Here is a 12,534-nt window from a genome sequence, read left to right on the forward strand (position 1 = left end):
TTGGGGGAGGAAGAAAGAGTCGCAAATTCCCGGGTAACAGGCAGATTGGCTCCATCGGTCTAATCAAGCTGCACTTGACGCTCCGCGGGCCTGCTGCGCCCCCGCCCCCTCAGGCGAAAACTCGCCTCTGCCCAAGGCTGTGCAGGGCGTCCGCCCCCGCACTTCGCTGATTGGCCGCACTGGCCCGCTCGTCACGCTCTTTTGTCTCAGCTGGCAAAGGATAAAAGCCGCCGCGGCCGCCTTAGGAACCGCGCTGCCTCGTCTCGGCTACCCCTGGTTGGGCGGCCCTGCGAAGCAGCTCCTTCGGGCAGCCCCGGGTCGCTTGGCGGCCAAGGAGGCTTCAGTTCTTTGCCCCCTGCAGGACGGAGGAGACCAGAAGGCGGAATCCACAGCTGGCGACGCGGGAGTATCAGCTGCCCACCAGCGGAGCACAGGTAAAGAAGGCGGGTGTGATTGCCCGGCGGGGAGAGGGGTGGGGGAAGACCCACCAGTACTGGGCGGCTCCCCGCTTGGAGAATCGGTGACTGCGAGGCAGGGGTAGGAGTACTCTCGTGGCCCGGCTGCGCTGAGGGAGGAGGTGGGGTTCACCTGGATACTGCGGGCTAGGTAAGATTTGCTTGGATTTGGGGGTGGGAGGAGAGGCGAAGGGTAGCGGGGGGAGGAATCTCAAGCTGTTTGCTTCGAACCTCCTTTGCATCTCCTCGTCTCTTTCTGGGAGGAATATGTGGGTGGGTGTGTCCAACTTCTATTCCCTTTCTCCGTGTCAGGCCATCAAAGCCGCATCTGAACTTGAATTCTGTGCAGCTGATTGCAGAGCTGGTAGGCCGACGGCTTCCCGGGGGAAATGTAATGCGGAGGGTCGGGGGATGGTCTCTGGCTTATAGTCAGGAGGGGGCAGAGAGAATTTTTCGCCTGGCAACAGCGGAGGTGGTGGGTAGCAGGATGACGGGTGAAGCTGCTTCTAACCCTTCCCTTCTCTGGCCTTCTCCGCTGTGGCGCAATCTTGAAATCTCAAGGACCCGGATCTGCGACCCCCTGTGGACAGAGGTTGACCGTACCCCGGAAAGGAGCTTTCTCACGGAGGCCACTGGTTGCAGAGGCTGGAAGTGAAATAAAGGCACGCTCTTGTTTCAGAGTTCGTGTAAGAATCTGAGAAATAACAAGGGGGACGGGGGTGGGGGGCACTTTGAGAAGGGGGTGTGGTTGAGACCAGAGACCATGAGGTTAATGAGATCTTATTTTATTTCCACAAATCTGCTATCATTGTACTCTATCTGGAGAGCCCAATATCAGCTCCAAACACTGCTACACCTAGAATTTGAAGCAACAGTTGCCCTCCCTCTTGGAGGACTGGTGGGAGGGATGGATGTGGCTGCAAAAAGCACCTTGCTAGCACGCAGGCATCGGGTAGCTCTGGGAGGTTGTAAGTGTCAGTCTCCTATAGGATTATTTTTAGGGTAGTGGGCAAATATAAAATGTACTGCAGGATATTCAGGTAGGGAGAGAATGCAGCTGCAGCCCGCTCCCTTATTAACCAGCCCCCCTTTCTTTTTTACAGCCCCTGCTGAGATAGGAAGGCAGAGCCACCTCCTCTCCTCTCCCACCTGCAGATTAAGCTTTTCTAAAAAGCCTAGGCATCTTCTTATATTCAGATACCCTATCGTCGTCAGTCATGGCTAGCATCATTGCACGTGTCGGTAACAGCCGGCGGCTGAACGCACCCTTGCCGCCTTGGGCCCATTCCATGCTGAGGTCCCTGGGGAGAAGTCTCGGTCCTATAATGGCCAGCATGGCAGACAGAAACATGAAATTGTTCTCGGGGAGGGTGGTGCCAGCCCAAGGGGAAGAAACCTTTGAAAACTGGCTGACCCAAGTCAATGGGGTCCTGCCAGATTGGAATATGTCTGAGGAGGAAAAGCTCAAGCGCTTGATGAAAACCCTTAGGGGCCCTGCCCGCGAGGTCATGCGTGTGCTTCAGGCGACCAACCCTAACCTAAGTGTGGCAGATTTCTTGCGAGCCATGAAATTGGTGTTTGGGGAGTCTGAAAGCAGTGTGACTGCCCATGGTAAATTTTTTAACACCCTACAAGCTCAAGGGGAGAAAGCCTCCCTTTATGTGATCCGTTTAGAGGTGCAGCTCCAGAACGCTATTCAGGCAGGCATCATAGCTGAGAAAGATGCAAACCGGACTCGCTTGCAGCAGCTCCTTTTAGGCGGTGAGCTGAGTAGGGACCTCCGACTCAGACTTAAGGATTTTCTCAGGATGTATGCAAATGAGCAGGAGCGGCTTCCCAATTTTCTGGAGTTAATCAGAATGGTAAGGGAGGAAGAGGATTGGGATGATGCTTTTATTAAACGGAAGCGTCCAAAAAGGTCTGAGTCAATGGTGGAGAGGGCAGTCAGCCCCGTGGCATTTCAGGACTCCCCACCGATAGTGATCGGCAGTGCTGACTGCAATGTGATAGAGATAGATGATACCATCGACGACTCCGATGAGGATGTGATCCTGGTGGAGTCTCAGGACCCTCCACTTCCATCCTGGGGTGCCCCTCCCCTCAGAGACAGGGCCAGACCTCAGGATGAAGTGCTGGTCATTGATTCCCCCCACAATTCCAGGGCTCAGTTTCCTTCCACCAGTGGTGGTTCTGGCTATAAGAATAACGGTCCTGGGGAGATGCGTAGAGCCAGGAAGCGAAAACACACAATCCGCTGTTCGTATTGTGGTGAGGAAGGCCACTCAAAAGAAACCTGTGACAACGAGAGTGACAAGGCCCAGGTTTTTGAGAATTTGATCATCACCCTGCAGGAGCTGACCCATACCGAGATGGAAAGGTCAAGAGTGGCCCCTGGTGAATACAATGACTTCTCTGAGCCACTGTAAGGGACCACCCCCAGGTTTCAGTGAACCCTTACCTATATTCAGCATCCAGTAGTAGGAAAACTGGGGTGGGGGTGGGGGTGGGGCTTCTAACTGCATGAATTAATCCACAAAGTGGCTATCTTTTGGGGTGGAGGAGAAAGGGTCTTGGATACCAGCACATTGGAGGGAGATAGCCTGACCTCTGTCCTTGCTCCTTCTCCCTGCAGCCTACGGGTCTGTTTTCTGTGTGTGCCCATTTCCTTGACAGCTTTATTCTTTGTGAAAGTGGTATAATTTATTGTTAAATATTTGAACAATAAAAAAGGTACAAAAAGTGAAGTACAAATTACCCAAATCTCTCCACCCTTATATAATCATTGTCAACCCTTTGATGAGTGCCCTTCTAGATATTTCCATATACCTATGTACCCAGATAGATATATGCATAGATAAAAGTGATGAAATATAAGTGCTGTTCTATCTGTATTTTTTCACCAAACAATATATGTTGTGAGCTTCTATGTCAATAAATATATGTACCAGCATCTGCCTTAATGTGTCTGTGCTATTAGGAAGAATTTAAAAAAAGAAAATATAGTAAAAAACTGTAAAGGGGGGTTGTACTCTGAGGTGGGGTTTTTAACCGCATTTTGCAGATGAAAAAAAATAAATGGGCTGAGATACTTCCCAAAGGTAAAAGGACAGAGCCCCCTTACCACAACTAACCTGTCCCTTCGCTCAGAAAGCCAAATTGTGACACCCACTTGTGGACAAAACACCAGTGCTTTCTTCTCTGATATACCCAGGAGTCTGATGGGGGATGGGGGAGTCTGGTGCTGAGGTGTAATAGCCCAATGTGGGGATTCCAGGGGCTCCATTTCTGTTCACTTTGGAGATGGGCAGTTCTTCATCTGGGCAGATTCCTTAGATCGTTGTTGCTGTTGCTGCCTCTGGACAATGTCCTGGTCACAACAAGGAATCTCTCCTGTGGGCTGACACCACCTTCTGCCCCCTCCCCAATTAAGGAAAAGAGAGAGCAGCTACTCATGGGAGCTCAGCATTAGCAGGCTCAGCTCCTGACGGCGCCAGAGCCTCCCCCTATAAACTCTGAAGCTATGCGCTAGCGGACACCGGCAGCCCACGGACTCCAAGTTAGCTTGGGAGGCACAAAAAGTGATATATTTGCTGGAGCACGTGAAGGAACATGGGAATCGGAAAGCCAGGAAGCCCTGCACTCTATGTGAGCAGAGCCAAGGGCATTCATGGGAGAGGGAGAGAAAAGGGGAACCACCTACTCGTCTCATCCTGTAGGGTGATAAAAGAGGACTTGTGTGTGACCTCAGGCCCCAAAGGTCCCTATGTTTCTTGTAGGTGCCTAGGTCCCTATTTTTGCGAGCAGGACAAGGCTGGGGAGTAGGGTGGAGGTGGTTGTACTTAAGGCAGAGGTCGAGTGTGAAATGAATATGCAGATTTGGGACCCTCAGGGAGTCTGCCCTGCTGGAAATAGGGGCTTCATGGAGCTGAGAGGATAGAGTATGAAGCAGTGAGCGCTGGTGTGTGGAGGAGAAGCACAGGGCTGGATGGGTGGGGGAGAGGAGAGAGTGCTGTGACCTGTCAATTCACAACTTTATTGACTGGGACAGGGAGCCTGGGAGATATCATAGACCCTAGGGTTTCAAACCAGCCTCTGGGCTGTGTTGTACCAGAAATGGCTCAGGTTGAAGGTCCCATGGAGGGGTATTGGGGTTCTGATTATGTTGGCTGTTGATGGTCCACTCCGTGGGGACAAAGGGGGTTCAGTCTGAGGCCCCGAGGAAGGAGTGGTAGCCAGGCACTACAAGAAGTGTTCCCCGGGCTGCCATGCCAAGAATCTGGCGTGAAGTGCTTCTCTTTCTAGAAACAGGCTCTCAGCTACTCCCTGGCTTATTGCCCCTGCTCCACTCATGACCCCACCATTTGACCTTACAACCACCACCCCACTGCCCTCCTGGAGCCACGTACAGCTGCTGGTGGAGGGCGTGGAGCTCAGTCTCCTGTGCTCTGCCCAGTCTCCCTTCCCTCCTCCCCACAGCATTCAACATTTACCTTAAGCCTCAGCCTCCTTTACCCTCATGGCCAAAAGGAGACTGGGAGGGCCCTTCTGCCTCTGACTCTTTTTATTTGAGACGGAGTCTCACTCTGTCTCCCAGGCTGGAGTGCTGTGGCACAATCTTGGCTCATCACAACCTCCACCTCCCAGGTTCAAGCGATTCTTCTGCCTCAGCCTCCCGACTAGCTGGTATTATAGGCGAACGCCATTGTGCCTGGCTAATTTTTGTAGTTTTAGTAGAGACGGGGTTTCGCCGTGTTGGCCAGGCTGGTCTTGAACTCCTAACCTCAGGTGATCTGCCCACCTCAGCCTCCCAAAGTGTTGGGATTACAGGTGTGAGCCACCGTGCCAGGCCTCAGCTTCTGACCTTTTAGCTTAACAAAAACTGGGTCAGGAGCAAAGACTCAAGAGGGTCATTCCTTGCATCCTTCTGGGGCATCTCTGGGCCGCTGGCAGCAATCTCAGATTCTCCAGAGCCAAGAGGGACCCCTTGTGCACCCCCAGACAGGAGGCAGCTCCACTCAGGCCCCCAAAGCCAAAGAGGCCCCCAACATTCTCCAGCTTGCATAGAGTTTAACCCTTAATTCCTCCCTAAATCTACTGCTGGGTGATATCTACCCTTCTCATCTAGTACAGATTCGAATATTGTTCCATTTCCTGCTCACGTTTTTTGGTTTTACTCTATAAACACTTGTTGAGTGATTTGTCCAAAGACACAGATTATGCTGCTATTTCTTTCTATTACCAGGGGGAGTAGAAAAATGAAAAGAAAAATGAATAAATCCTATCCATACCACTACCTTCCCTTACACTGGAGTGAGCTTGGATGTTCAGTATAGACCACTGCTTTCACTGCTTAGAAAACCTGTTTTGTGACTCATTCCCTTTCATCCTCGCCCCTCCCCTTTTTTTTTTTTTTTTTAACTCTGACACTGTCTTTTAGTTTATTCAAGAAATATGCATTCTTCCTAATTGGATACCTGGGCATTCAGATCAGATGAATAGAGTTACCTAAAAGGCTTTTAGAGAATTTTGTGTCGGATAGCCTTCATTTAAAGATATGGGCTTATTTTCTTCCTTTCTGCCTTCATTCTCATTGGTCGCTAAGAGATGAGAAATTGCTATTTCATCTTGTCAGAAGAAACCAGTCTCTGAGTGCCCTTTTACACGATCTACCCGCTTCCTGGCATCTTGTCCCTCCGTTTCCATGACATCCCCCTCTCACAGTTCCCGCTTCCTGACCTTTTGATGCCCACTTCTCGGTCTCCTTTGCTGAATCTTCTTCCTGATGCTTCCATAATAATGACACAATAAACATCATTAAAATTTTTATTTTTTTTTTGAGACACGGTCTCGCTCTGTTGCCCACACTGGAGTGCAGTGGTGCAATCACGGCTCACTGCAGCCTTGACCTTCCTGGCTCAAGCAATTCTCCCATCTCCCGAATAGCTGGGACCACAGGTGCATGCTACCATGCCTGGCTAATTTTTAAATTTTCAGTAGAGACAGGGTTTTGCCATGTTTCCCAAGCTGGAAAATTGCTATTTTTAAGAGCTTATTGTGTGCCAAACATCCTGTATCAGGCTCTTTGAAGGCGTTGGTTCCTTGAATCCTCATCTTAACCCCATATGGTATTGCCATTTTTACATATTTTAGATGAGGAAATAACCTGGAACATTAAGCAGCTCACCTAGGGTCAGGCAGCTAGTTAGTGGTAGAGCCAAAGGTCACATTCCTGGGGACTGGCTCCAAAGTCTATAATTCTTTTTCTTTTTCTTTTCTTTCCTTTTTTTTTTTTTTGAGATGGGGTCTCGCTCTGTTGCCCAGGCTGGAGTGCAGTGGCGCAATCTTGGCTCACTGCAAGCTCCAACTCCTGGGTTCACACCATTCTCCTGCCTCAGCCTCCCAAGCAGCTGGGACTACAGGCGCCCGCCACCATGCCCAGCTAATTTTTTTTTTTTTGTATTTTTAGTAGAGACGAATTTTCACCATGTTAGCCAGGACGGTCTTGATCTCCTGACCTCTTGATCCACCCGCCTCAGCCTCCCAAAGTGCTGGGATTACAGGCGTGAGCCACCACACCCAGCCCAAAGCCTATGCTTCTTACATGTCTCCCATGTTCACGGCACCCTATCATGTAGGTGTTATTATCTGCAAGTGACATGTAACAAAATTGAGGTTTGTAAAAATTCAGGATAATAAGGCCTGCCTTTCCAGGTGTGCCCTTTATATGAGTGATTAACACAGGGTTGGTCCATTGTAGACTCCCACAGACTCTCAAGAAATGGCAGCTACTGGGCATCTGCTGAAATGCATTACTCTGCTACTGAAGGAAGGACAGGAAAAGTTAAATGCTGTCCATGCCATGCATACAGTGCTTATTCAGTGTTAATCTGAGGATATGACAGTCTGGTTTCAGGAGCTACAATGAGCTTGGCCCCTGACAGGAGTCCTTTACAATTCAGGTGACCCTGAAATCCTGCCACTGCCAGAGTTCTCAGGGGCAGGATAAAAGGAGGCAGCGAGACTAGCTGCGGGTCTTGAGTTATCATCCTGGCAGGAAATATGTATGGATCCTTAGCTGCAGCAGCTCATCGCAGACCAGAGCTGACAACTTAGGTTGGCCTCATACAAATTCTTCTTCTAGATATGTAACATGTTCATCATCTCCATTTTACAGACTAGGACATTGAGGCACACACAGTTATTGTCACTTGCCTAAGATTACACGGATATTAAGGGTTGGGGCTGGAATTGAACTTCAGATCTGCCTCTCCCCAGAGCCAGAAGTCTTTACAGTTATACTATAAAGTCCTTCCTAATGGGTACAATATATCTGATCATTCTATCGGTTGCATCCTGGGAACCAATTTCTAATTGCCATACTCACGACCAAAAGCCTGCACAGTAACATAGCCTCGGTCTCATTTCTTTTATTAAACAAGACGGAAAAAAATGATCAGTTTAGGAAAGCTCCTTCTTAGAGCCTGTAACCATCTTCTTTTCATATTTATTTTTATATACAATTTCTGGGATAAGATACTAAAAATAACAAACTGTTGATGAGGATGTGGACAAGCAGTCTCTCTCCCACACTGCTGGTAGGACTGAGGATTGAGGCATTCTTGCTGGAAGGCTGACCAGGAAATGCATCAAAGGTTGAAATATAAAAATCCCTGGATCCAACAGTATGATCTGCTGAAATTGATGCTGAGAATGTAGCTGGACAAGTGTAAAAAATTTTTATGAACAAAGATGTTTACCCTAGTTTATTTTGTGTAATAGTGGAAAACTGGAAACAAGTTAAAAGACCATAAGTAAAACTTGGGGGAATAAATTAGGCTTCATACTTGCAAGACAATGCTCTGCATTTAGAGCTCTCGGTGTGCCTTCAGATCATTGAGTCTAATTGGAAAAATTAAATGTGGCCGCTCTAAAAACGGACTTAAAACACCAGGCCATCTGTGTTCTCTCTGACCCCCAGTGTGCTGCTCCATCAGTCTGGAACTCTTTTCACCTGGCAAAACCCTTGTCAAACTTCAAGTATCCTCTCATCTGGCATGCCCTCGGGCCAGCTTGCCCTGACCCTGCTAAAGCTCATTCCCCGAATCTTAGGTAGCATTTATCATTGTGTTGTAATTGCTTGTATAACTAGCTGTCTTCTCCACTAGGCTTTTATCCTCCTAAGCCTAGTACAATGTTGTTGGGGCATCTTGACATAGACTTCAGGCACGTTCCCACCTCTCCAGTTTGCACTGGTTGTTCTCATTGTTCCTCCAAATAGCCTTGTGCCTTAATCATTCCCCATGTTCCTGTATTTGCTCAAATGCCATCTTCTCATTGAAGCTGACCCTGAACATCCCATTTAAAACAGCACATCTGAATATCAGCACTCCGATTCTCTCTTGCCTGCTCTATTTTTCCATCACATGCCTTTCTTCTAGTATACTACATAATTTACTGACTTATATTGTAGATTGATGTCTCTCCCCACCAGACTCAACAATAGCAGACATTCTAGTTAACTGCAGCATCACCAGCTCCTGGAACACTCCCTGGAACAGAGCTCATTCTCAATAAATATTTGTGGCTGGAATGAACAAAGTGCCTGGCACACAGTAGGCACTCAGTGAATGCCAGCCTTTGTTACTGCCTCCTACCTGGAACAAGTGCTGCCAGAAAGGAGACAGTCAATGAGAGAATAGTGCACATTGCTGAGCCACCACCCACCTAGCCGATGAAATCACAAACCTGGAAGACATTCTATATCCATTGCTTGGTTCTCACTTCCCCAGGTTATCACTTATTAGTTGGACCATTCACTCCTAGCATGGCAGAAAGTGGGAAATGGGTTTCTTTGTAGCTTCATCTATGTCACATTATCAAACTTTGGGTTTAAGAGTTTCAAATCCCCAGGCTGTGCATGGTGGCTCACGCCTGTAATCCCAGCACTTTGGGAGGCCGAGGCAGGCGGATCACGAGGTCAGGAGATCGAGACCATCCTGGCTAACACCGTGAAACCCCGTCTCTACTAAAAATACAAAAAATTAGCCAGGCATGGTGGCGGGCGACTGTAGTCCTAGCTACTCAGGAGGCCGAGGCAGGAGAATGGCATGAACCTGGGAGGCAGAGTTTGCAGTGAGACGAAATTGCGCCACTGTACTCCAGCCTGGGCGACAGAGTGAGACTGTCTCATAAAAAAAAAAAAAAAAAAGAGTTTCAAATCCCCAATCATCCCAAGTGCATTTGTTTTGTAATCCCATGGGCATTTGCAAGATGCCCCAACAACATTGTGCTAGTCATAGGGGATATAAGCCTGATAATAACTCATAGGTCCTGAAGCTAAACTGCCCAGATCTGAAGCCCAGTCCCAGCATTTACTAGTTGTGATCCCAGTCAAGGTATTTACCCTCTCTGTGCTTCAGTTGCCTCTCTCTAAAATGGGGACAATAACAGTACCTATCTTAGAGAGTAGTTGTAAGAAATAAGCAAGTTACTATATGTGAAACACATATTACAATGTCTGGAAACAGGCAAAAGCTCTATAAATGTTAACTATCATAAGCCATTAGCATTTAACAAATATGAATGCCTATAGGCACGAGTTTGAGGAATGAAAAAGAGGGAAGTGGAGACATTAAATTTATATTTTTCTTTACCCAACTCATGAAATATGGGGAGATCAGAGACGGGTTAATATAGCTAAAGAGAACCACGGGGTCAATTCAAGCATTACACTTCCTTTATCAACCCCCATTTCCTGGAAAGTTTCCCAGTCCTTCCTTTTCTGCTCCTATGTAGACTTTTATCATAATACATATAAAACTGTCACAAAGGCCGGGCGCAGTGGCTCACGCCTGTAATCCCAGCACTTTGGGAGGCTGAGGTGGGTGGATCACCTGAGGTCAGGACTTCAAGACCAGCCTGGCCAACATGGTGAAACCGTCTCCACTAAAAATACAAAAAATTAGCTGGGCGTGGTGGTGGGTGCCTGTAACCCCAGCTACTTTGGAGGCTGAGGCAGGAGAATCGCTTGAACCCAGGAGGTGGAGGTTGCAGTGAGCTGAGATCATGCCATTGCGCTTCAGCCTGGGCAGCAAGAGCGAAACTCCGTCTCAAAAAAAACAAAAAAAAAACAAAAAAAACCTGTCACAAAACATGTTTGTTTTGTTATTTACTCATGTGTTTAATATTCACAACATTCATGTTTTACATGTCTTTTCTCTATCCTAGAATCCAGGCTCTTTGAGTGCTGCAGCTACGTCTGATTTGTCTTTACAAAAGGATTTCTTTGTTAGTGCTTTATTTTTAGAATATGTTCATATGCTTAGAGTAAGGAAAACCACTAAAGAGAGAAAGACAAGGAATTGGCTAAATTCTTTAAAAATATGAAACTACCCAGGTTTGGGGATAGTAACTGATCAGGAGGGCATTTTTTTTTTTTTTTTTTTTTTGAGACGGTGTCTCGCTCTGGAGCCCAGGATGGAGTGCAGTGGTCCGCAATCATAGCTCACTGCAGCCTCGACTTCCCAGGCTCAGGTGATTCACCCACCTTTGCCTCCTGAGTAGCTGGGACCACGGGCATGTGCCACCACACCCAACTAATCTTTGTATTTTTGGGGTAGAGACAGGATTTTACCATGTTGCCCTGGCTGGTCTCAAACTCCTGGACTCAAGCGACCTGTCCACCTCGGCCTCCCAAAGTGCTGGGATTAAAAGTGTGAGCCACTGCACCCAGCCCATTTTATCATTTGACTGGGGCTTTGGGAAAGTATGAAGAGGTTAAGAAGGGAAGTTAAGGAAAATCATAGCTAGTAGTCCCAACTTCCTCTATAAATTTTAACATAAGACATCTCCGAGAGACTATGCTTAATTGAGGGAGTAGAATTTGGTGAAGTCTCCTTGCATGTGCCTAACTTCAATTCCTTTTCATGAACATTTTCACCATCTATTGCAATTTCCCTGCAGTTTACTATTCTCTTTCAAAAAGCAGTACTATACAGAGTATTCCAGATGTCATCAGATCCATATAGTGGGACTACCACCTTCTTCAATCGAACATGGGTCAAATGGAAAAATAGTCTCAATCACATAGTGTTGTAAAAATTAAATGAAAAATTTAAAAAAGAAAATAACTGTCTTGAAAAATATGGGTATATTGGGTACTCTTTGCTATTTTCCTTCTATTAAGGAACAAACAAGAGTGATAATAGGACCGGGCATGCTCGCTCAGGCCTGTAATCCCAGCAATTTGGGAGGCCAAGGCACACAGATCACTTGAGGTCAGGAGTTTGAGACCAGTCTGGCCAACACGGTGAAACTCTGTCTCTACTAAAAAAAAAAAAAAAAAAAAAAATTACTAGGGCATGGTAATGTATGACTGTAATCCTAGCTACTTGGGAGGCTGAGGCAGGAGAATCATTTGAACCTGGGAGGCAGAGGTTGCAGTGAGCTGAGATCGTGCCACTGCACTCCAGCCTGGGTGACAGCCTAAGACCCCGTCTCAATAAAAAAAACATAATAATAAATATGATTTTCAATCACTATGTATTGAACATGTCAATAATATAGTAAGAATTCTTAATCCCATTTAAGAGAAGATCAATGAGTCTCAGCAAAAGATAGTAACAGGACTAAGGTCATACAGTCAGTAAGTGAATGGTAAGTTGGGTGGCTCCAAAGCCTGTGAACTTTCCATCACATATTTTAAGTAAAAATATTGACATTGCTTAGAAAAACTGTATCATAATGGAAGATTAGTTCTTGAGGCAGGAGAAATAAGCAGATATGAATATTTGACCAATTTCCTATTCATCAAGGCAAAGCTGTTTGAAAAACTGTAAGTAAAGGAACTTAAATTTTACTAGTTTTTTTTTTCTTTTTTTTGAGACGGAGTCTTGCTGTGTCGCCCAGGCTGGAGTGCAGTGGAGCGATCTGGGCTCACTGCAAGCTCTGCCTCCCGGGTTCACGCCATTCTCCTGCCTTAGCCTCCAGAGTAGCTGGGACTACAGGCACCTGCCACCACGCCTGGCTAATTTTTTGTATCTTTAGTAGGGACGGAGTTTCACCGTGTTAGCCAGGATGG

The 12,534-nt window shown here is 47.2% G+C and overlaps 1 protein-coding gene across 2 annotated transcripts; it reads left to right on the forward strand.

Annotated features, from left to right (window-relative positions):
- Positions 1-237: 237 nt before the first annotated feature.
- Positions 238-3,405, forward strand: ZCCHC12 (zinc finger CCHC-type containing 12). 2 transcript variants are annotated; one of them, XM_054471909.2, is made up of 4 exons: positions 238-434; positions 768-819; positions 1,017-1,141; positions 1,559-3,405. In XM_054471909.2, the coding sequence occupies exon 4, from the start codon at positions 1,673-1,675 to the stop codon at positions 2,879-2,881; it is 1,209 nt and encodes a 402-aa protein (XP_054327884.1). In that variant the 5' UTR covers positions 238-434; positions 768-819; positions 1,017-1,141; positions 1,559-1,672; the 3' UTR covers positions 2,882-3,405. The 2 variants fall into 2 exon arrangements, with proteins under 2 accessions (XP_054327884.1, XP_054327885.1); XM_054471910.2 differs by having other exon boundaries at positions 1,017-1,117; positions 1,559-3,404.
- Positions 3,406-12,534: the final 9,129 nt, after the last annotated feature.

The sequence above is a fragment of the Pongo pygmaeus genome, chromosome X (assembly GCF_028885625.2).
Source record: "Pongo pygmaeus isolate AG05252 chromosome X, NHGRI_mPonPyg2-v2.0_pri, whole genome shotgun sequence".
Taxonomy (NCBI): domain Eukaryota; kingdom Metazoa; phylum Chordata; class Mammalia; order Primates; family Hominidae; genus Pongo; species Pongo pygmaeus.